Source organism: Bos taurus, chromosome 7 (genome assembly GCF_002263795.3).
Source record: "Bos taurus isolate L1 Dominette 01449 registration number 42190680 breed Hereford chromosome 7, ARS-UCD2.0, whole genome shotgun sequence".
Classification (NCBI taxonomy): domain Eukaryota; kingdom Metazoa; phylum Chordata; class Mammalia; order Artiodactyla; family Bovidae; genus Bos; species Bos taurus.
The window spans coordinates 40,686,687-40,709,355 of record NC_037334.1 but is presented as its reverse complement, the minus strand read 5'-3'; the positions used below and the strand labels follow the sequence as shown (position 1 = coordinate 40,709,355).

General features: G+C 38.8%; 1 protein-coding gene across 7 annotated transcripts in view; it reads right to left on the bottom strand.

The window, feature by feature from the left end:
* Positions 1-22,669, bottom strand: part of NLRP3 (NLR family pyrin domain containing 3) — a 49,424-nt gene that overhangs the window by 1,472 nt on the left and 25,283 nt on the right. For 5 of the 7 annotated variants that reach the window (XM_010807177.4, NM_001102219.1, XM_059888311.1 and 2 more), the window contains 2 exon segments: positions 3,139-3,309; positions 2,511-2,681 (listed from right to left, as the gene is read on the bottom strand). In XM_010807177.4, coding sequence (XP_010805479.1) covers positions 2,511-2,681; positions 3,139-3,309 — 342 coding nt within the window. 7 annotated transcript variants of the gene reach the window in all.

Here is a 22,669-nt window from a genome sequence, read left to right as displayed (position 1 = left end):
CTCTCTCTCTTTTTTTTTTTTAATCTCCCTTACAACTTAAGTAAGAAATTATGCTATTTGTCCTGTATCATTTCTAGTAATCTTGATTTGGGTATGTTACGGATGCTTTATGTTCCTCAAAATTCATATGTTAAAGCCTTAACCCTCAATGTGATGGTATTTGGAAATGGAGCCTTCAGGATGTAATGAGGGTTACATGAGTTCATGGGGATGAGTCCTCAAGATGGGATTAGTGCCCTTATAAGAAAAGATACCATAGCATGTACTCTCTATCTCTGTCTCTGTCTGTCTGTCTTTCTCTCTGTGTACCACATAAGGGCACAACAAGCCCAGAGGAAAGCTCTCTGCTGCTGCTGCTAAGTCACTTCAGTCGTGTCCAATTCTGTGTGACCCCATAGATGGCAGCCCACCAGGCTCCCCCGTCCCTGGGATTCTCCAGGCAAGAACACTGGAGTGGGTTGCCATTTCCTTCTCCAATGCGTGAAAGTGAAAAGTGAAAGTGAAGTCGCTCAGTCATGTCTGACTCTTAGCGACCCCATGGACTGCAGCCTACCAGGCTCCTCCGTCCACGCGATTTTCCAGGCAAGAGTACTGGAGTGGGGTGCCATTGCCTTCTCCAGAGGAAAGCTCTCACCAGAAACCAAATCAGCCAGCACCATGATCTTGGATGTTCCACCCTCCAGAACTATGAGAAATGAATGACTATGATTTGTTTAAGGCATATAGACTATTCTGTTTTGTTATGGCAGCCTAAGTTCACAAGGCAGGTTGACTGCATCCATGGATTCCCCAGTCTGCGTTGAGCTTATCCCTCATCTCCAGAGTGTCCTAAAGATACAGATAATAAGTAAACAAGCAAATGATATAGCTTATATGATGGTGTTCAACACAGTGGAGGAAAATAAGCAGAGAAGAGGAAAGGCATTGCTGGGTTGCTATTTTCATTAGGATGGTTATAGTCAGACTCACAGAAAAGACCTCTGAGCAAAGGATTTAAGGATTCACAGGAATAAGACACGTGGACATCAAAGTGTAAGAAGTCCTAGGCAGAAGGAACAGCAAGTGTATAGTGTCAGAGGTGACACTGTTTTTTGAAACAGCAAAGAGAACAGTGTGAATGGAGAAGGAACTAGGGTTAGAAGATGACTGCAGAAATAGCAGGATTATGTGGGGCCTTAGACACTGCCATGAGTTTGTGGCTCTTGCTTTGTGAAACAAGCATGCTAGTAGGAGTGATATGCTCTGACTCACATTTTAGCTATACCCTCCATCTGCAGTGGTAGATGCAGAATAGCCTAGTAGAATGCCATCAGGACAGTCCAGACAAGAGGTGACAATGGCTTGAACCAGAAAAGGACCTGTGAAGCTAGCAAAAAGTGGTCAATGAGTGGGCATGCTGTGAAAACAGAGCTAAAAGGACATGCCAATGGACTGGATATTCACATAAAGAAAAAGTGTCAAAGACAACACAAGGCTTTCTGTACCTGAACAGTTCAGACTGAGTTACCATTGACTGAGATGGGTGAGAAACGGATTTTACACAGAGGGGACAGCACAGGTTTGGGTTTGGACACGTCAAGTTTGGATGGCTTATTAGATATCCAAGCATAAAGGTGAGACAAGCATTTAGACATGGAATTCAGGGAGATATGAACTGGAGGGAGGGGTACAGCACATATGTGGTAAAACCAGAAGACTAGATGATATTTAAAAAAAAAAAAGCAGAAAGTATAGAGAAGAAAAATTAACTCAGATTGAGTTCTGGGTATTCAGCATGCAAAGGTCAAGATGAGGAAGAGAAACCAGAGGAGACTGAGCAGAAATAGCCAATGTAATAGGAGAAAATTCAGAGTAGAGTATGTCGTCCCTAAAACCAAGTGAAGGAAATGTCTTTCGTGAAGGATGTGATTACCAATGCTAGCAGAAGTTACGAAACTAATTAGGAAGCTCTTACTAGAGAGGTAATCAATGAGTGGCTTAGTGGTATCATTGATGATGGAAGGGAGCGGATGGTCCCAACACCCTGAAGATAGGCCAAATTTTATGAATTTGTTATCTTGATATTTCTGGAGCACTTTTCAATTAGAAATTCTCAGAAACAAGATGCACAACACCCTACTATGCAAGGACTTTTACAATAGATGGGTCTAATTTTACAAAGTACAATACCTTGTATAGAAATGTAATTCTATTTAGCTACTTTCTTTGCGAATTGTTTCTTTCAAGAATATGGATGGAAAGTCTTTTCACACCCAACTGAAATTTAGTTATTCCAAACATCTGGACGAAGTTGAATATGGAGTTCATGACTCACATACAGTATATAGTAAAAAAAAAAAAAAAATCTGCAATTGAACAAGGCTCAACCTTCAGACTGAGCAACTAAACTGAACTGAACTGAATAACCTTACCCAGAGTGCAAATGAAGCCATCCTGGATTTTGGAAACTGCAAAAATTTTTCTTTAGCACTGTGAGCCCTGCCATACAAATCTCTGCAGGGCACACTTACCTCAGGCTTTTCAGGAGGCAGCCCTGCTGTTTGAGCACTTCACAGAGAAGCATGACCCCCAGATCACCCAAGTCGTTGTTGCCTAGGCACAGCTTTCGCAGGCTCTGGTTAGAAGTTAGAAGTGTGGAAAGATCCCAGCAGCAGTGTGATGTGAGGCTGCAGTTGTCTAACCTGCAAGAAAGAAGGCGACTTTTTAAAAATGTCCCCTTAATTATCCTACACAGGTTTCCCAGATCTTAGCCTGTAATGTTTCAAATGTAGGAAAAGCTCAGGATTAACAAGCTTTGAACTGCTTTATGTGCCAAGAGTTATTCTCTCTTCTTTAAATGAGAATATTTTTTCCAATCTACTGGATTGTGCAGATCAAATTAGTAAGAGCAGTTTGTGAAACAATTCTTCCCAATTCTGTGCCTCCTCACAAATTTTCCTAAAACAAAAGTGCGTACCAACCCCAAGGAACTCTAGTATTCACCTTTACACTATCTAGAAGTACAGCTCCTCCCAGTACCATAATCCTGTAATAATCCAAACCCTAGGAAGACGTATCGCTTCTCATCATTCTCCCAAACTACCCCATTCCCTGGGGCCACTATGCATTCCCATCACCATAATAAGCTAAGAGACTTACTCCAACACCTGAAGCTTGCAGTTGCGGTGCAAGAGTCCCTCACAGAGTAGCTTGACCCCCATGTCTCCAAGAGCATTGCCCTGTAGGTAAAGGTGGGTGAGATTCTGATTTGTACTGAGCACTGAGGATAGAGCTGGACAACAACCTGATGTAAGGCCAGAATTCACCAACCTGTGGAAGGAATAAGGAAAAGAAAATTCAATGTGGGGTGGGGAGGATAAATCAGGAGCTTAGGATGAACATACACACACTACTATATATAAGATGATAACCAAAAGGACTATATAACACAAGGAATTCTACTCAATATTCTGTGACAACCTATATAAGAAAATAATCTAAAAAAGAATGAATATAGGTATATGTATAACTGAATCACTTCACTGTACACCTGAAGCTAACACATTGTAAATCAACTGTACTCCAATAAAAGTAAAATAAATTAAAAAAAAAAAAAAAAAGAATCCTCAATGCCCAACCTTTCTTGGACATCACACAGCTGTCTCAACATAGGAATATCATCTTATCTGAAAAGTTTCATCCCTCAACTTACAGACCAGAAGCCAGCATCTTGAATATAATCTGTAAACAGTATGACTCCTTATCTCTGGCCTCATAAAAGATACAGATGATGTCTAAGCAGATGCTTTCCTGGGGTCAATAGAAGAGACAGAGCAAAAGCAAACTGATTCACATTACCTCCACATTTCTCCTTCTTCATACATATATTCCCTCTGGCTATACATGTTCCTCACAACCACTTCTTCAAGAAAGACATCCCAGATTATCTCTTACTATTAATACTAATTCTCATTATTTTTATATTAACAGTGCAGAGACTACCTTATTTGATTTTTCTATCAACTGGGCAAGGGGGCAGTGTAGCTCTAACTGTAGAATATTTTTTTACAGATGAGAAAGCTGAAGCTCATCAAATCATGTTCCCCTTAAGGTCAAAGAGAAAGTATTTGGAAGAGAAGGAACCTATACTAACACCTTCTAGAATCATCCCCTGCTCCGTTGCCCCTTCTATCCACCTCATACTATGTTCTGCACTATAAAGGGCCTCTCAGAGCATAAAGCCTAGTTTTGCATTATACTCAGTAAAATTAAGACTGTTGATGTACGACTACTCTTGGGTCAAGTTGAGCATACACCATATATTTGTGAAATGTATACCATATGTTTGTGAAAAAGCATTTCACAAGCTGCTCAACTTTATAACTAGATAATATTATAATATAGCATTATCACCCAACAACATCATGAGGGCTCTGAAATAGAGAGCTGTGTCACTTCTGAAAAGAAGCTCAGAGGGTGGTATAGTACACAGAAAGTCACAATGTGAGACCTTGAACAAAGCCTTTATTTAAGAGTATCTCATGCAGGCACATTCCTTTCTGCCAGAACCCTTAACCATGATATGTTTTTAAATTCTAAGGTGTCTTGGAATCAGGAAAAATAGAAGAAAGTCATTCAAATAGTATAGCATGAACAGATGACCAAAAGGAAGCAGAAGTACTTACCCACCCACTGGTCTCCATCTTCCTAGTTAAGGATGAATCACAACAAAAAGACTGAGTAAGCAAGGCAACGAGGGAAATGAAGCCCGAGATGGTGAGCAAAAGAAACTGAGTGGTTTATAGCAAGTTTTATCTCCAGCTAAGAAGAATTTTATCAGAGGATCTTTAGTGAACATGCAGAAGGGTTTTTCAGGACTCCTGGCTGTTAAAATGAACGTTTGTAGTCCCTTACCCCCAAATTTCATACGTTGAAATCTTAACTCCCAATGTGATGGTATTAGAATGTGGGGCCTTTGAGATGTGATTAGGTCTTGAGGGTGGAGTCCTCATCATGGGATTAGCACCCTTATAAAAGAGACCCCAGAGATTTGCTTTGCTCCTAATACAATGTGAAAAAACCAGAGTGGCTGTATGTAAGGCAGGAACAGAGTTCTTATCAGGAACCAGGTGATCTACAGGCCTAACCCTAACCCTAACTTTGGATTTCCAACCACCAGAACAGTGAGAAATAAATATTTGTTGTTTGAGCCACCCAGGCTGTAGTATTTTTGTTATTGCAGTCCAAATGGACTAAGATACTGGCAAAGATGAAGAACGCTCCGGAAGTCTAGAGATAGTCATCAAAAACTAATACAATATTGTAAAGTTTAAAAATAAAATAAAATTAAAAAAAAAAAAGATTCAATGTGGGAAAAAAAAAAAAAGGAAAGGAAGAATATTTTGAAAGTTACAGAATAGTAATTTTTACCACTGTTTCCAAAAAAGCGTTGGAAGGTACTATACAACAAATGTCTGAGGAGAAGTACAATGAAGTGGCAGCAATTACCAGCAGATAGGGTGGTTTTGTTAAGAATAAGTCACATCAGGCTTATCAAAACCACTGAGATTGACTGAAGGGTACACAGAGCATATAGTGAAATGTTTAGAAAATCAAACCACCAAGCCCTACCAAACAATCTATTAGGTTTGAGGAATGTAACCAACATCCTATATCTTGGTTTCACCCAATCCATTCAACTCAGATCTACATTTACATTCACTGAACATAGATATTTCACCGTGTATTATATGGTGGTTGATTTTTTTAAAATTATTAATGATTTTGTGATTTATGTCACAAAAATGTCTCACAGAGAAAACTGAGGAAGAAGGTCTAACATCTACTGAGTATCTACTAAGTGCCTGGCTGTGTGACGATACATTTAAATAGAATTATTTCATTGAAGTATTATAAAACCAAGATGCAGGTGTTATTTTTAGCTTTATTTTTAAATAGAAAAACTGAGAATCAGAGAAATTAATTGAATAAGAAGGCGTTTTCTAGATGGATGGTGTGAATGGGAGAGTAAGGGTAACCCTTCAGGCAAAAGGAAAATGCTACACAAGGGTGAGGAAGGGTGAAAAAGTAGCCAGATTCTTAGAATTAAAAATTAATTTAGTATGACTCAAACCAGAGTGAAGGGCCTGGTAGGCAAGAGGGAAGGAGAGTGACCTAGGGCTGACTTCAAAGAAAAACTTCTGAAAGTTTTTTGAGCAAAAGTCCAATATTAACCAATCTGCACTTTAGAAAATTCCCTGCAGTGTTATGTAAAAGAAAGATGAAAGGCAGAGGGGATTGAAAGTAAAAACAAAATAAAAATTATCCTCTGTTTACTTGTCAGCCGCCTGGAAAGTCCCACTATTCAACAACATGGAATAGACAGGGCAAGAAGAGGGCAAAGGAGAGGGATGAGAAATAAGTTACAAGAAATAAAGATTTGCAAATGCTTAGTATGTGATGCTTGTGTAACACTGTGGAGGGGGCAGGGGCAATATACAGTCAGAAAGAAAGGTCTAAAGTTCAAAATAAGGAAATTTGACTGTATCTAACAAAATATAAAATGCCTAAGTTTTGCCTTATTAATTCTACTTATAGGTTTCTGTCTCAAAAGAAATATGCTTACATAAAGTATATACAAATATGCTTTTTTCAGAGTTATTTGTAACAGTAAAAAAGAAACTCATCCGATAGTACATCATTCAATGAACAGCAAACTACATTACTGTAATGAATACTACAGAGCATTACCAAAATCTGTAGATTTGTATATAGCAGCATGGCAATGTGTCCACAATAAATGAAAAAAGCAAATCATGGAAAAGTATCCACATACTGATTCCTGTTTGGACAGACATAGTGTTATGGGTTGAATCATGTCCCCCAAAATTTCGTATGTTGAAGTCTTATCCCCTAGTACTTCAGAATGTGACCTTATTTAAAAATATGGTTATTGAAGATGCAATTAGTTAAGATGAGGTAATTAAAGTAAGCTCTAGTCCAATAAGACTGATATTATTATAAAAGGGGGACATTCAAACACAGAGACAGACACACATCAGCACAGTTAGAATACCAAGTGCTGAAAAAACTAAGATTGAAGTGATGCGCCTACAAGGAATGTCAAAGATTGCCAGTAAACAATGAGAAACTGGAAGAGAAGTATGGAACAGATTCTTCCTCACAGCCATCAGAAGAAACCAACCCTGACAACACCTTGATCTTGGCCTTTTAGCTTCTGCTATTGAAATAAAATAAACTTTGGTTGGAACTATTTTAACAGCAGAATACACATTCATCTCAAGAGCACTTGAAATATTTTCTAGGATGGATCATATGTTAGGCCACAAAACAAATCTTAAAAAATTCAGTAAGATTGAAATTATGCCAAGTATCTTCTCTGACCACAGTGGTACAAAACTAGAAATCAATAACAGGAGGGTAACTGAGGAAACTCAAATACATGAAAATTTAAACAACACTCTTCTGAACAACCAATGGGTCAAAGAAAAAATGTTACAGGAAATAAAAAATAGCTTGACTTAGACAAAAATTAAAACACAATATACCAAAACTTATAGGATGCAGCAAAATCATTTCTGATAGGGAAGTTTCTAGGTATAAATGCACACATCAAGAAAATTGAGAGATCTTAATTAAGCAGCTGGACTACCCTGATGGCTCAGAGGTAAAAAATCTACCTGTCAATACAGGAAAAACAGGTTCAATCCCTGGGTCAGGAAGATCTCCTTGGAGAAGGAAATCCCAACCCACTCCAGTATTCTTGCTTGGGAAATCCCATGGACAGAGGAATTTGGCAGGCTATCGTCCATGGGTCCCAAAAGAGTCAGACACAACTTAGCTACTAAACAACAGCAACAATTAAACAACTAACTTTACACCTCAAGGAACTAGAAGAAGGGGAATAAAGTAAGCCCCAAAGTTAACAAAAGGAAGGAAATAAAAAAGATTATAGCAGAAATAAATAAAATAAAGAACAGGGAAATAATAGGAAAAATATTAGCCAATTAAGTAGGCCCTTAGACAATTTACAAACGTTTAGCTAGGAAAAAAAATAATAATAATAATAAAGAGAGAGAGAACCCAAATCAATAAAATTATAAAAAAAGGTGAGACATTAAAACTGATACCACAGAAATACAAAAGATCATAAGAAGTGCTATAAACAACTATAACCACCTGGACAATCTACAAAATCTGAAAAATTCTTAGAAACATGCTAAATACCATTGACTCAGAAATAGAAAATCTAAACAGACTAATCACTAATAAAGAGAATGAAGTAGTACTCAAAAAAACTCACAACAAAGAAAAGCCCAGGACCAGATGACTTCACTGATGAGTTTTAGTAAACATTTAAAGAAAAATTAATGCCAATTCTTCTCAAATTCTTCCAAAAATTAAAGAAAAAGGAAAAATCACTAACTCATTTTATGAGGCCAGTTACCTTGATACCAAAAAGGACACTATAAGAAAAGAAAACTAGAGGCCAATCTCTTTGATGAATATAAATTCTCAACAAAACACTAGTAAATTAAATTCAGCAACACATTATTAGGATCATGCACCATAATCAAGTGGAATTTATCTTCAGATGCAAGGACTGCTCAACATATGCAAATCAATCAATGTGGTATATCACATTGCTGCTTCTGCTGCTAAGTCGCTTCAGTCTTCTGTGACTCTTTGCGTCCCTATGGACCATAGCCCTCCAGGTTCCTCTGTCTGTGGGATTCTTCAGGCAAGAATACTGGAGTGGATTGCCTTGCCCTCCTCCAGGGGATCTTCCCCACCCAGGGATTGAACCCATCTTCCCCACCCAGGGACTGAACCCATTTTCCCCACCCAGGAATTGAACCCATATCTCTTGGGTTTCCTTGCACTGGCAGGCAGGTCTTTACCACTAGCACCACCTAGGAAGCCTGATATATCACATTAATGAAATAAAATTTAAAAATTAAAACAGACTTATGGACATGGTAGAGGGGAGAAAGGAGGGGGTGGGGTGTACGGAGAGAGTAACATGGAAAACATACAATACATATGTAAAATAGATAGCCAACAGGAATTTGCTAGCCAATGGGAATTTGCTGTGTGACTCAGGGAACTCAAACTGGGGATCTGTAACAACCTAGAGGGTGTGATAGGGAGGGAGGTGGCAGAAAAGTTCAAGAGGGAGGGGTCATAGGTATACCTAATGCTGATTCAAAAAGTTTCATTCTTTTACATGTGAATATTCAATTTTCCTAGCACCATTTATTGACAGACTGTCTCTTCTTCTTGAGTATTATTGGTTCTCTTGGCAAATGTTAGTTGAAAGTGTATACTAACTTATTTCTGGGCTCTATATTCTGTTCCAATTATTCATTTGTCTGTTTTTGTTGCCAGTGTCATACTGTTTAATTTCCCTAATTTTATACTATAGTTTGAAATGGAAGTGTAACACCTCTCACTTTGTTCTTTTTTCTCAGGCTGAAAGTGTACATGAAAGTTGCTCACTCATGTCTGACTCCTTGTGACTCCATGGACTATACAGTCTATGGAATTCTCCAGTTCAGAATACTGGAGAGGGTAGCCATTCCCTTCTCCAGGGGATCAAAGTATATTATAAAATCATAGTAATCAAAACAGTATGGCAGTGGCATAAAAACAGACAATAGGTCAATGTAACAGGATCAAGACCCAAGAAATAAATCCATAAATATGCAGTCAACAGATATTTGACAAAGGAGCCAAGAATATTCAATGCTGAAGATAATCTCGTCAATAAATGGTGCTGGAGAAATAAGACATTCATAATAAAGGGAATGAAGCTAGATCCCTGTCACACACTACTCCCCAAAATCAACTCAAAATGGATTAAATACTTAAATGTAGGGGTGTCCCTGGACTCAGTGGTAAAGAATCTGCCTGCCAATGAAGGACACAATGTTTTGAGCCCTGACCTAGGAAGATCCCACATAACATGGAGCAACTAAATCTGTGTGTCACAACTATTGAGCTTGTGCTATAGAACCCAGGAGCCACAGCTAGGGAAGCCCACATGCCCTAGAACCCGAGCTCCACCACAAGAGAAACTACCACAGTGAGAGGCCCATACACCACGACTAGAGAGTAGCCCCCACTCACAGCAACTGGAGAAAGCCCACACTCAGCAACAAAGATCCAGCACAGCCATAAATAAATAAAATTTAAAAAAAAAAAAAAAGATTGAGAGGGACACAGGAGGGAGTTTTTAAAAAAAAAAAAAAAAAAAAAGACTTAAATGTATGAAAGCATAGAACTCTTGAAAGAAAATATAGGAAACAAAACTTGACGTGGAATTAGTGATCATTTTCTTTAATATGACACGTAAAGCATTAGCAACAAAATTTAAAATAAACAAATGGGACCACGTAAAACTAAAAGCTTTCACTTATCAAAAGAGACAATTAACAGTGAAAAGACAACTTATAGAATGGGAGGAAATATTTGCAAATCATGTATCTGATAAGAGGTTAATAGTTATATCCAAAATGTATAAAGAACTCATACAACTGAATAGACAAAAACAAAACAATCCAATTTAAATATGGGCAAAGGACCAGAATAGATATTTTCCCAAATATATTCAAATAGCCAATGGGTACATGCAAAGTCATCTGGAGAAGGGAATGGCAACCCACTCCAGTATTCTTGCCTAGAAAATTCCATGGACAGAGCAGCCTGGAGGGCTACAGTCTATGGGGCCCTAAAGAGTTGGACTGGAGGAGGAAATGGCAACCCACTCCAGTATTCTTGCCTGGAAAATTCCATGGACAGAGGAGCCTGGCAGGCTACAGTCTACAGGGTCGCAAGAGTCAGACATGACTGAGCGACTAAGCACACACATACAATGCAAAGTCATACTGAGATATGACTACTCACCAGGGATATGTAAATTAAACCACAATGAGATATTACCTCATGCCTGTCAAAATGACCATCATCAAATGTGTGTGTGTGTGTGTGAAGCCACTCTAGTCATGTCCGACTCTTTGTGACCCCATGGACTGTTGCCTGCCAGGCTCTTCTGTCCATGGAATTTTCCAAGCAAGAATACTGGAGTGAATTTCCATGCCCTCCTCCAGGCAATCTTCCACATCTCTTATGTGTCCTTCATTGGCAGGTGGGTTCTTTACCACTAATGCCACCTGGGAAGCCCATCATCAAAGATGAGTGATAACAAATGCGAGGATGAATGTGCAGAAAGGGAACTCTTGTACACTGTTGATAGGATTGTAAATTGGTATAGCCACTATAAAAAACAGTATGGAAGATCCTAAAAAACTTAAAAATAGGACTACCATATGATCCAGCAATTTTACTTCTGAGCATATATCCAAAGGAAATGAAACCACTATCTCTAAGGACTTGAAATTAGTATGTCAAAGAGATATGATAAAAGTATAGATATCTACAATAGAATACTCATCAGCCATAAAGAAGAAAAAATGGTCACAATTTGCAACAATGTGGATGGATCTTGAGGCATCATGCTAAGTAAAATAAGTCAGACAGAGGAAGACAAATACTGTATGACCTCATTTAAAACAGAATATTTTAGAATTTAAAACAGAAATGGAAACAAAAAACTCAAACTAAATTCATAGAAAAAGAGATCAGATTTGTGATTACCAGAGGCAGGGGAATGCAGGAGGTGGGGAGGTGTAAGATAAATGAGTACTAGGGATATAATGTACACCCTGATGACTAAAGGCAACGTATCTATATGGTATATTTCAAAGTTGCTAAGAGAGTGATTCTAAAACATTTTTGTAGCTGAGGTGATAGATATTATCTATGGTAATCATTTTGTAATATATGTATATCAAGTCATTATGCTACACATCTTACAGTGCTGTGCATCAACTATATATCAAAAAAATTGAAAGAAAAAAAGCGAAAACAGAGACTTCCCTGACAGTCCAGTGGTTAAAACTCCACACTTCCCCTACAGGGGCTCGGGTTTGATCCCTGATTGGGGAACTAAGATCCCACATGCCACGCAGCACAGCCAAAAAAACCCAGTTTGTTAATTTTAAAAAGAGAATTTAAAAAACGATGTCTGTTGTTTAAGTCACTCCCTTTGTCATACTTTGTTACAGTAGCCCTAGAAATCTAACACCCACAATATATTAAAATAGGTGGGTAGATGGACAGATAAATGGATGGATAATTGCTCATTCATAACAAAATGTCTGGAAGTTTGCTCATCAGCCTGTTGCAAATAGTTCTCTCAGGAAGTGAGCTGAAAAGGAGCTTTCACTTCTTACTTCACATATCTTTATTATTTAATATTTTACACTAAGCATGTATTACTTTTGTAATTAAAAACTTCATAAGCAGGACTTCCAGTTTCCAGACCAGCATGTAGAAAGCTTAGAAGTTGCTGTTTCATCCTAACAATAAGTTAAAAGCTGAATAAGTTGACAAATCAATTCTTCTTAAATCCACAAAAGAAATGTGGTCACAGCACAACCCACTGACCCTAAAATGACACACAGGCAAATACAAAGAATCACAACTTCCTGGATCAGAAACCGATGAGCTTAAACCTCCATGGGAATCACTGGCCAGGTAAGAAAACCTGGTGGCTCAGTCAGTAAAGAATCCGCTTGTAATGTGGGAAACCTGGGTTTGATTCCTGGCTCAAGAAGATCTCCTGAAGAAGGGAATAGCTACCCACTCCAGTGCTCTTGTCTAGAGAATTCCGTGGACAGAGGAACCTGGCAGGCTAGTGCGCATGGACTCACAAAGAGTCAGATACAACTGAACAACTAACACTTTCACTTTACTTCAAAGGCTAGTTGTGGACAAGTCTAAGAGATTAAAAACATTAGGAGGACTCAGTCATAGAGGGATCTACATACTTCTGTGAGTTTTATTTCCAGGGGTGCTCAACCAGGTTTTCACACTAAATATAAGAGAAAAATCCCTCTGTGCTTCCAGCTGGGGAAGGAGTAAAGAACTACTTTATTTTATTTTGCCTTGCTTTGTTCTACTTTGTTTTATTTTTTAGAGAATGCCCAGTTTATTATTGGAAGGGAGTAGGGGAGAAGGACATGCACATGAGAACCATTTGTGGCTCAGACCTGGGACTCTGGGGGTGGACAGAGTTGTTCAAGGGTCTCTAGTCCTGAGTGTCCTCCTGAGTTTGGTCTTGCAGGCAAGACACTATGGTTCCAAGAATAAAAAGAATGGAGGAGAGAAGCCAGGTGCCCAGTCATAACCAATACGTAGAGCTGAGTGACAGGCACTGAAGGGCTTGGGATGGACTAGAAGCAGTACCCTTAAGACAAATTCCTCCAACTTATTTTTCCTTTTTGGCTATGCCACGTGGCATGTAGGATATTAGTTCCCCAACCAGGGATCACACCTGCACCCCCTGCAGTGGAAGCACAGTGTCTTAACCACTAGACAGTCAAAGAAGTCCCAGGAACATTTATAAATACAAAAATACTTCAGAGATACTGTGAGTTCAGTTCCAGACTACCATAATAAAGGAAATATCTCAAAAAAGTGAGTCACATGAATTTTTTGGTTTCCCAATCAGGAAGATCCCCTGGAGGAGGAAATGACAACCTGCTCCAGTATTATTGCCTAGGAAATCCCACAGGCAGAGGAACCTGCCAGGCTACAGTCTATGGGGCCGCAAAGAGTGGAACATGACTGAGCAACTGAGCACAACAGTAAGCGCATATAAAAGTTACTTTTACACTATTCTATAATTAAGTCTGAAATAGCATTATGTCCAAAAAAACGTGAATACTTTAATTAAAAAATACTTTATTACTGAAAAATGCTAACCATCATCTGAGCCTTCAGTAAGTCATAATCTTAGTTGGTAGGAGGCCTTGACCTAGTGTTGATGGCTGCTGACTGATCAGGGTAGTGGTTGCTGTGGGTTAGGGTGGCTGTGGCAATTTCCTGAAATAAGACAACAGTGAACAACAAAGTCCTACTGTATAGCACAGGAAACTATATTCAGTATTCTGTGATAAGCCATAATGGTAAAGAATATGAAAAAGAATGCATATATATGTATAACTGAGTCAGGTAGCTGTATGGCAGAAATTAAGACAATATTGTAAATTAATTATACTTCAATAAAATTTTTATAAAGAGACAACAATGAGGTTTGCCACATCAATTGATTCTTTCTCTCACATGAACACTTAGAAGAACTGTATGGTTATTAATTGACCTATTTCAATATTGTGTCTCAGGCCCATTGACAGGGAGAGACATGGAAACAACCAATTAGCAGAGCAGTCAGAACACATACATTTATTGATTAAGTTCACTGACTTATACAGATGTAGTCTGTGGTGCCCCCAAAACATTTCTAACAGAAACATCAAAAATTGCTGATCACAGATCACTGTAACAAATATAACAATCAAAAAGTCTGAAATACTGAGAGAATTTCCAAAATGTGACACAGAGACACAAAGTGAGGAAATGCTATTGAAAAATGGTATGAATAAGACTTACTCAATACAGGGTTGCCGCAAACCTTCAATCTGTAAAAAATGCAATGTCTGTGAAGCATAATAAAGCGGAGATAAAAAAAAAAATAGAGGCATGTCTATATACCAGAGTACTCTGTTCCTTTCATCTATACTTGTCCTCAGGAGAAACTAATTACCCAAAGCCTAACCTGCTGAGATAGTATTAGTCTAATTGATCTCAAGGAAGAGAAATATTCAGCTTCAGCCCTCTCTGGCCATCTTGTTCTGCTGAGAAGGGAGAAAAGAACTGAGATGCAGTTGAAAACCACTGAAAAGTCACAGTCCAGAGGTATAAATTCACTAAAACTGAGACCTAATCACAGGACTGCTTCCTCTCTGCTCAGCCTGCATTACCACATTATTGAAGTTCTATTTACAGTAGTTCCCTTTCCAGTACAACATGTTCAGTCTTCAAGAATAAGTTACAGGACATTTTAAAAGGCGAAAAAATAAAGTTTGACGAGACAGAGAAAACATCAGAACCAGAGTCTAAGATGGCAGGAATGTGAAATTATCAGACCAGGTATTTAAAATCATTATGATTAATACCCTAAGAGCTTTAATGGATTAAGTAGACAGTGTGGAAGAACAAACTGGCAAAGTAAGAAGAAAGATGGAAATTCCAAGAAGAAAACAAAAGGAAATACTAGTGATAAAATAGTAAATTATTTTTTATAATAATAATAAATAATACTATTTACTATAATAATAGTAAATAGTAAATTACTATTTACAAATAGTAAATTAAAAAAAACTGTAATAGAAAAAAGAATGTCTTTAATGGGATTGTTAGTAGTAGTAGACTGGACATAGCTGAGAAAAAAAATCTCTGAGTTTGAAGATATCTCAATAAACACCTCCAAAACTGAAAAGTAAACAGGGAAAAAAAAAAAAACAGAATATCCAAGAACTGTGAAATAACTATAAAAGATGTCATATGAGTATAAGATACACATAATGGGAATACTAGAAGAAGACAAGAAAGGAACAGAAGACTTACAGGGAAGGAGTATGACCAAGAATTTCCCCCAAATCACAGATCCAGGAAGTTCAGAGACACCAAGTAAGGTAAATACCAAAAAATGGAGGAGTGTGGGGGAATCCTACAGATTGGCATATCATTTTCAGAACACAGAAGATCAAAGGTAAAGGAAAAATCCAGAAAGAAGCCAGAGTAGGGGGAAGTACTTTATCTGTTTAGGAGCAAAGATAAGAATTACAACTGACTTATTATCAGGAACTATGTAAACAAGAAAAGAGAGGACTGAAATATTTAGTGTTGAGGGAAAAAAAATTCTAGAATTCTGTACCCTTTGAAATTAGCCATCAAGAATAAAAGAGAAATAGTTTCTCAGACAAACAAAAATTGAGTGAATTTGTTGCCAATAGAACACCTCACAAGAAATGAAATTTTCGTAAGTTTTTAAAGAGAAGAAAACAATATACAAAAGATGTGCAAAAAAAAAGGAAGAGCACCAAAGAAGAAACAAGTGAAAGTGAAATAAAAATTTACTTTTCTTATTTTTAATTGATCAAACAGATAGCATCATGTTCAAAATAATAGCAATAATGTATTCAATTATTTATATTTATGTGTATATATACACTCATAAATTGACTGAATGACTAATTATATAAGGATAGAAGGAAGGAATTAAAATTACTTTGTTATTATAAAATAGTTACATTGTAAATGTCGTTTAGGGTCATTTGAAAGTAGATTAGTTGTAAATATGTACTGCAAACTCTGGAGCAACCACTAAGAAAAGTTTTTTTAAAAGTAGGATGGAGGGAATTTCCTGGCCTTCCAGTGATTAGGAAGGTGCTTTCACTGCCGTGGGCCAACTTCAGTCCCTAGTTAGGGAACTAAGATCCCACAAGCTGGAGAGCAAGGCCAAAAAAAAAAAAAAAAGGGCAAAATGGAATTATAGTAAAGGTTCAATTAAAGTCACAAAAGGCAGAAAAGGAGATGAAAACAACAATAAGATCAAAGAACAAGAGCAACAAATGGAAAACAGGAACAAATATGAGATATTAGTTCAATTAAGTCGATAATTAACTTGATTATCAATGATCTAAATGAATCAATTAAAAAGCATGTATCAGAGAGCGAACAAAAAAGTAAGACACAACTGTATATTGTATATAAGAAATCTACTTTAAAAATAAACACATACAGTTTAAAAGCATAGGAATAGAAAATATAAAAAATAAAATAAGTGTAAAGGAATAGAGAAGGATATACCATGCTAACACTAACCAAAAGAAAGCAGGGGGAACAAAGGAAGCGGAAACTATGTGGTGTATATACACATATATATGCAATGTAATATTATTCAGCCTTAAAAAGGAAGAGAATCCTGCCATTTGTGACAACATGAATGAACCCAGAGGACATTATGCTAAGTGATAAAAGCCAAAGATCTTTAAAAAAAAAAGTCAGACTCACAGTAAACAGAGTAGAATAGAGAATGGGGGGATAGGGGAAAAAGGAAGATACTGATCAAAGGGTACAAACTTTCAGTCCTAAGATGAGTGCGTGCTGGAGACAATGTACAGCATGGTGACTGTAGTTAATATGTTGTGTGTTTTATATTTGCCAAGAATAGATTCAGACTGGGCTTCAGACCCAGGCTGTCCAACTTCAGAGCCCACAGTCATAACCACTCTTCTTCCAGAGTAAGGGGAGGGTCATCCTTCTAGCCGTAATTTAACAATCCTGAATACTCATTGGAGGGACTGAAGCTGAAGTTGCAATACTTTAGCCACCTGATGCAAAGAGCCAGCTCATTAGAAAAGACCCTGGGAAAGATTGAGGGCAGGAGGAGAAGAGGGAAGCAGAGGATGAGATGGTTAGATAGCATCACCAACTCAATGGACGTGACTTTGAGCAAGCTCTGGGAGATAGTGAAGGACAGGAAAGCCTAGTGTGCTGCAGTCTTTGAGGTTACAAAGAGTTGGACATGACAGAGTGACTGAACAACAGCAATGGACTTCTTCATCCAACAACAGAGGAATACACATTCTCTTCAGGTTCGCACCTAACATTTACCAAGACAGGCCACATTCTGGGTTATAAAATGTATCTTAACAAGCTTAAAAAACAGAAATCACACTGCAATCAAATGAAACTAGAAAAAATAACAGAAAAATAGCTGGAAAATTCCAAAATATGTAGACACTAAACAACACACTTTTAAATAATGTTTTAAATACTCAATACAACATACAAAACAAAGAGTGAACCTTAATGTAAACTATGAACTTGGGTGATTATGATGTGTCAATGTAGGTTCATTAGTTGTATCAAACAGCCACTCTGGTGGGACATGTCAATAATGGGGGAAATTAAGCACATGTGGTATGGGGGCATATGGGAAATGTCTGCATCTTCTTCTAAATTTTGCTGTGAATCTTAGTTGACTCTAAAAAAAATGCCTATTTAAAAAGAAAAAAGCACAAGAGCAATATCTAAGTTTGACGAGCCACCTGTATACAGGTTGTTTTCAAAGCTGAGGATCATAGGAGAATTCCCAAGGAGTGTGGAAACATTTAGTGAAAAAGAAAACCAACGGTGAAATCCCCAGATGACAGGAAGAGAAGTCAAGGCAAACCCGGAGAAGCAGAAGCTATAAAATTAGTAAGAAAGACTGCTGCTGCTGCTCAGTCAATTCAGTTGTGTTTGACTCTTTGTGGCCCCATAGATCACAACCCACAAGACTCCTCCATCCGTGGGATTTTCCCAGCAAGAATACTGGACTGCAAGTTCAATGCATGAAAAGGGGCACTCAAAGCGGATGCACTGGGACAACCCCAGGGGATGGGATGGGGAGGAAGGTGGCAGGGGGGTTCAGGATGGGGGACACATGTACACCCATGGCTGATTCATGTCAATGTATGGCAAAAATCGCCACAATATTATAAAGTAATTAGCTTCCAATTGAAATAAATTAACTAATTAAAAAAAAAAAAAAAGAATACTGGACTGGATTGCCATGCCCCCCACTCCAAGGGATCTTCCCGACCCAGGGATCAAACCCACATCTCCACAATGGAAATTCTAGGAACTTCCTAAAAATAAGAGAAAAGGATTTCAAGGAGGAGATAAACAGAATTAAAGGCAGCAGGTTTCAACTAGGATTAGGATTGAGAAGGATCTACAAGAGTCAGAAATAGGATCATTGAAGGTCAACTGAGAGTTTATGCTCTGAGCCTCTTTGCTTTGTATGGAGTGTTTTCCCCTGGCTTCTTCACGGATCCCATGTCACCTGCATGAGAGGCATTTACTGAACACCTGGACAAGGATGTAGCTCTCTCTGCCACTCCAGTTTTTATTATACTATATATATATATATATATATATATATATAATTTTACTTGTCTATTGTCTAGCATCTATCATCATTCCATATGAGAATGTTTGTGAAAACAAGGTCTTGGTTTGTTTTAGTCACTGCTGCTGTCAGCACCCATGACTGAGCCCCCAGAGTACCTAGAAAATAAAGTGACCAAATCATACCTGTTGGACAAACCAAGAGTGGCAAAAGCCAAATTGTTGTGGCAGAGCAATAATATAAGGGAAGGAAATGAAGGCATTGAATATAGCCTTTTTTACTAAATTGATGTGGCAATATCTGAAGAAGAGCAATGCGGAGAGGCTCAGGGAGGTAACAGGGCTTTGTTTTTATAGATTTTGATTATGGACTAACAGATTATTCCTCAGCAAAGACCCTTTCTGCTCCACTTAGTAATGATCTAGTTGGTATTTATGTCAGTAATGTGAATGAAGACATTTACAGTTTGCTTGTTATATGTCTGGGTAATATTGACAGGATCGTGATTCAAAAATGCCTAGACAATGAGTCAAAAGAAAGATAAGATGAAAAATAACAGACCTAAATGTGACAACCCATATAGTTGGATAGAGCAGGATATAGAAGCCCTTTAGACAGCCTATTGCTGCTGCTGCTGCTGCTAAGTTGCTTCAGTCATGTCCGACACTGTGCGACCCCATAGACTGCAGCCCACCAGGCTCCTCCGCCCATGGGATTTTCCAGGCAAGAGTACTGGAGGGTGCCATTGCCTTCTCCAGAGAGCCTATTAGCCAACTTATTATGAGGTTTTTCTGGAGTTAAGGGAGGATTTGGTGGATCACACTGGACTCTCTGCATTGGGTTCCACTGCCTTTTATCTGGGTGTCCTTGGACAAAGGTTTTAAACTCTTTGAGCCTCATTTTATCCTCTTTAAATTAGAGATACCGATATCTACTTGTCAGTTTTTATGAGGCCAATGGAGAATAAACCATGCAAAAAACACAGAAGGGCAGTGTTACATGGTCAAGTGCATGTAACAGAGGGTATTTCTGTGGTATAATAAGAAATATATTTGGTCTTTGTCCCTCACTCCTATCTCAGAGGTCCTAAAAACCTTGGAATTTCCTGGGGGCTTCCCTGATAGCTCAGTTGGTAAAGGATCTGCCTGCAATGCGGGAGACCACGGTTCAACTCCTGGGTCAGGAAGATCCACTGGAGAAGGGATAGGCTACCCTCTCCAGTATTCTTGGGCTTCCCTTGTGGCTCAGCTGGTAAAGAATCTGCCTGCAATGCAGGAGACCTGGGTCGATCCCTGGGTTGGGAAGAGCTCCTGGAGAAGGGAAAGGCTACCCATTCCAGTATTCTGGCCTGGAGAATTTCATGGACTGTATAGTCCATGGGGTCACAAAGAGTCAGACACAACCGAGTAACTTTCACTTTCAAGAGTGTCTATTGCTAATCAAAGGAGCCTCTTTTGATCACATTTGAGTTTATGTTAATGGGGTGACTTAAAGTGGGGCCCTTAGATTGGCTCAGGATAGGGCTAATCATCAGAAAGGCCAAGTGGTTAGAAAGTTGGAACTTTCAGCCCCACCCACTAACCTCCAGCAAGGAGAAGGAAGGAAGGCTGGAGATTAGGCTCTATAAAATCTCTTGAACAATGAGTTTTGGAGATCTTCTGGGTCAGTGAATCTAACCAACCTGGCATCTACATACCAGGAGGATGGAGCACCCCAACTCCATGGAGAGAGAAGCCCCTGGGCTCCAGACTCTTCTCTACCTCATCCTATGTGTCTCTTCATCTGTTTGTATACCTTATAACATCTTTTATTTAAAACTGTAAACATAAGTATCTCCCTGATTTCTGTGAGTCAATCTAGCAAAGTTTCACACCTGAATAGGGGGCTGTGGGAATCCCCAATTTGTAACCAAGTCAGATAGAAGTGTGAGTAATCTTGGGACTCACTACTAAAAATTGATGTCTGGCATTGGCAGGGCTAGGGAGGCAATCTTGTAGGACTGAGCCCTTAGCTATGGGGTTAGTGTCGAAATCTAACTGACTTGCAAGACACCCAATTGGTGCCTGCAGAGAATTGGCTATTGGTATTACAAAACATCCAAAGTTGTGTGTTACTATTTCCCACAGACTTCCAATAGAACTCATGATCTGGTGTGACTGCCAAAAATATAAGGAAACCTCAGTCCTCACCACTGACAACATAGTGCCCTACCATAAGAGGTGAAAGTTCCACCACACATCGTTAGGAGTGTCATGTTCAGGTCTGAGTACTGCACTTCAAATAGGGACATTAAAAGACCAACTCTTACCTAGGAGAGCATAACTAAATAGGTGAAAGTACTAAACCATGTCCTAGTTAAATATTTAGAGACATCCAAGTAAAAGATGAGAAGAACTAGAGTGTGAGTGCTGCCTCTAAGGAATCAAGATCAGCATCTCTTAGCAGACTCTGAGGAGCAGAACAAGGGCCAATGCACAAAACAATAGAAGGGGCTATATGGAAATAAGAACTGCAGGCATTGCAGCAATGACTAGCATGCTTAGAAGTTTTCACACATAAAACGGGTGAATGTCTTAGAAGCAAGTGTTCGTTCAATGATGAACTGGACTGTACGATTCCTAGGGTTTCTTTCGACTCTGAGAGTCTCCAGACTCTATATGTAATAGGAAAGAACAAATCTGACTCCATATTAGACCTAGTTCTTTCATTTTAACCTTGGGCCTTGTTGACTGTGCTTAGTCATGCTGGCTCTGCACCCTTGTAAAAGAATGTTCCTGGGTTTCCCTGGGTGGCCTAGTGGTTAAGAATCTGCCTGGCAGTGCAGGGGACAGGGGTTTGATCCCTGGGCCAGGAAGATCTCACATGCCTCAGATCAACTACTGAAGCCTGAGGATCTAGAGCCCATGCTCTGCAACAAGAGAAGCCACCACAGTGAGAAGTCCATGCAACCACAGTGAAGTGTAGCTTCTGCTCACCAAAAGTAGAGAAAGTGCTCACAACAACGAAGACCTAACACAACCAAAACAAACGAAAATTAATTAATTTTAGCCATTTGCAGCAACATGGATGGACCTAGAGAGTGTCATACCGATTGAAGTCAGATAGAGAAGGAAAATATCACATGATATCCCTCATATGTGGAATCTAAAAAGAAATGATGCAAATGAACTTACTTACAAAATAGAAAGAGACCCACAGACTTAGAAAACAAACTTATGGCTGCCGGGGGAAGGAGAAGTTAGGGACTTTGGGAAGGTCATGTACACACTGCTGATGCTGCTGCTAAGTAGCTTCAGTCGTGTCCAGCTCTGTGCGACCCCACAGACGGCAGCCCACCAGGCTCCCCCGTCCTTGGGATTCTCCAGGCAAGAATACTGGAGTGGGTTGCCATTTCCTTCTCCAATGCAGGAAAGTGAAAAGTGAAAGTGAAATCACGCAGTCGTGTCCAACTCTTAGCGACTCCATGGACTGCAGCCTACCAGGCTCCTCCATCCATGGGATTTTCCAGGCAAGAGTACTGGAGTAGGTTGCCATTGCCTTCTCTGCATGTACACACTACTGTATTTAAAATGGGTAACCAGTAAGGACCCATTGTATAGCACATAGAACTCTGCTCAATGTTATGTGCCAGAATGAATGGAAGAGGGGTTTGGGGGAGAATGGATACATGTATCTGTATGGCTGAGTCCCTTCACTGTTCATCTAAAACTACCCCAACATTGTTAATCGATTATACCTTAATACAAAATAAAAAGTTTAAAAAATAATAATAAATTAATTTTTAAAAATTATTGTTAAAAAATG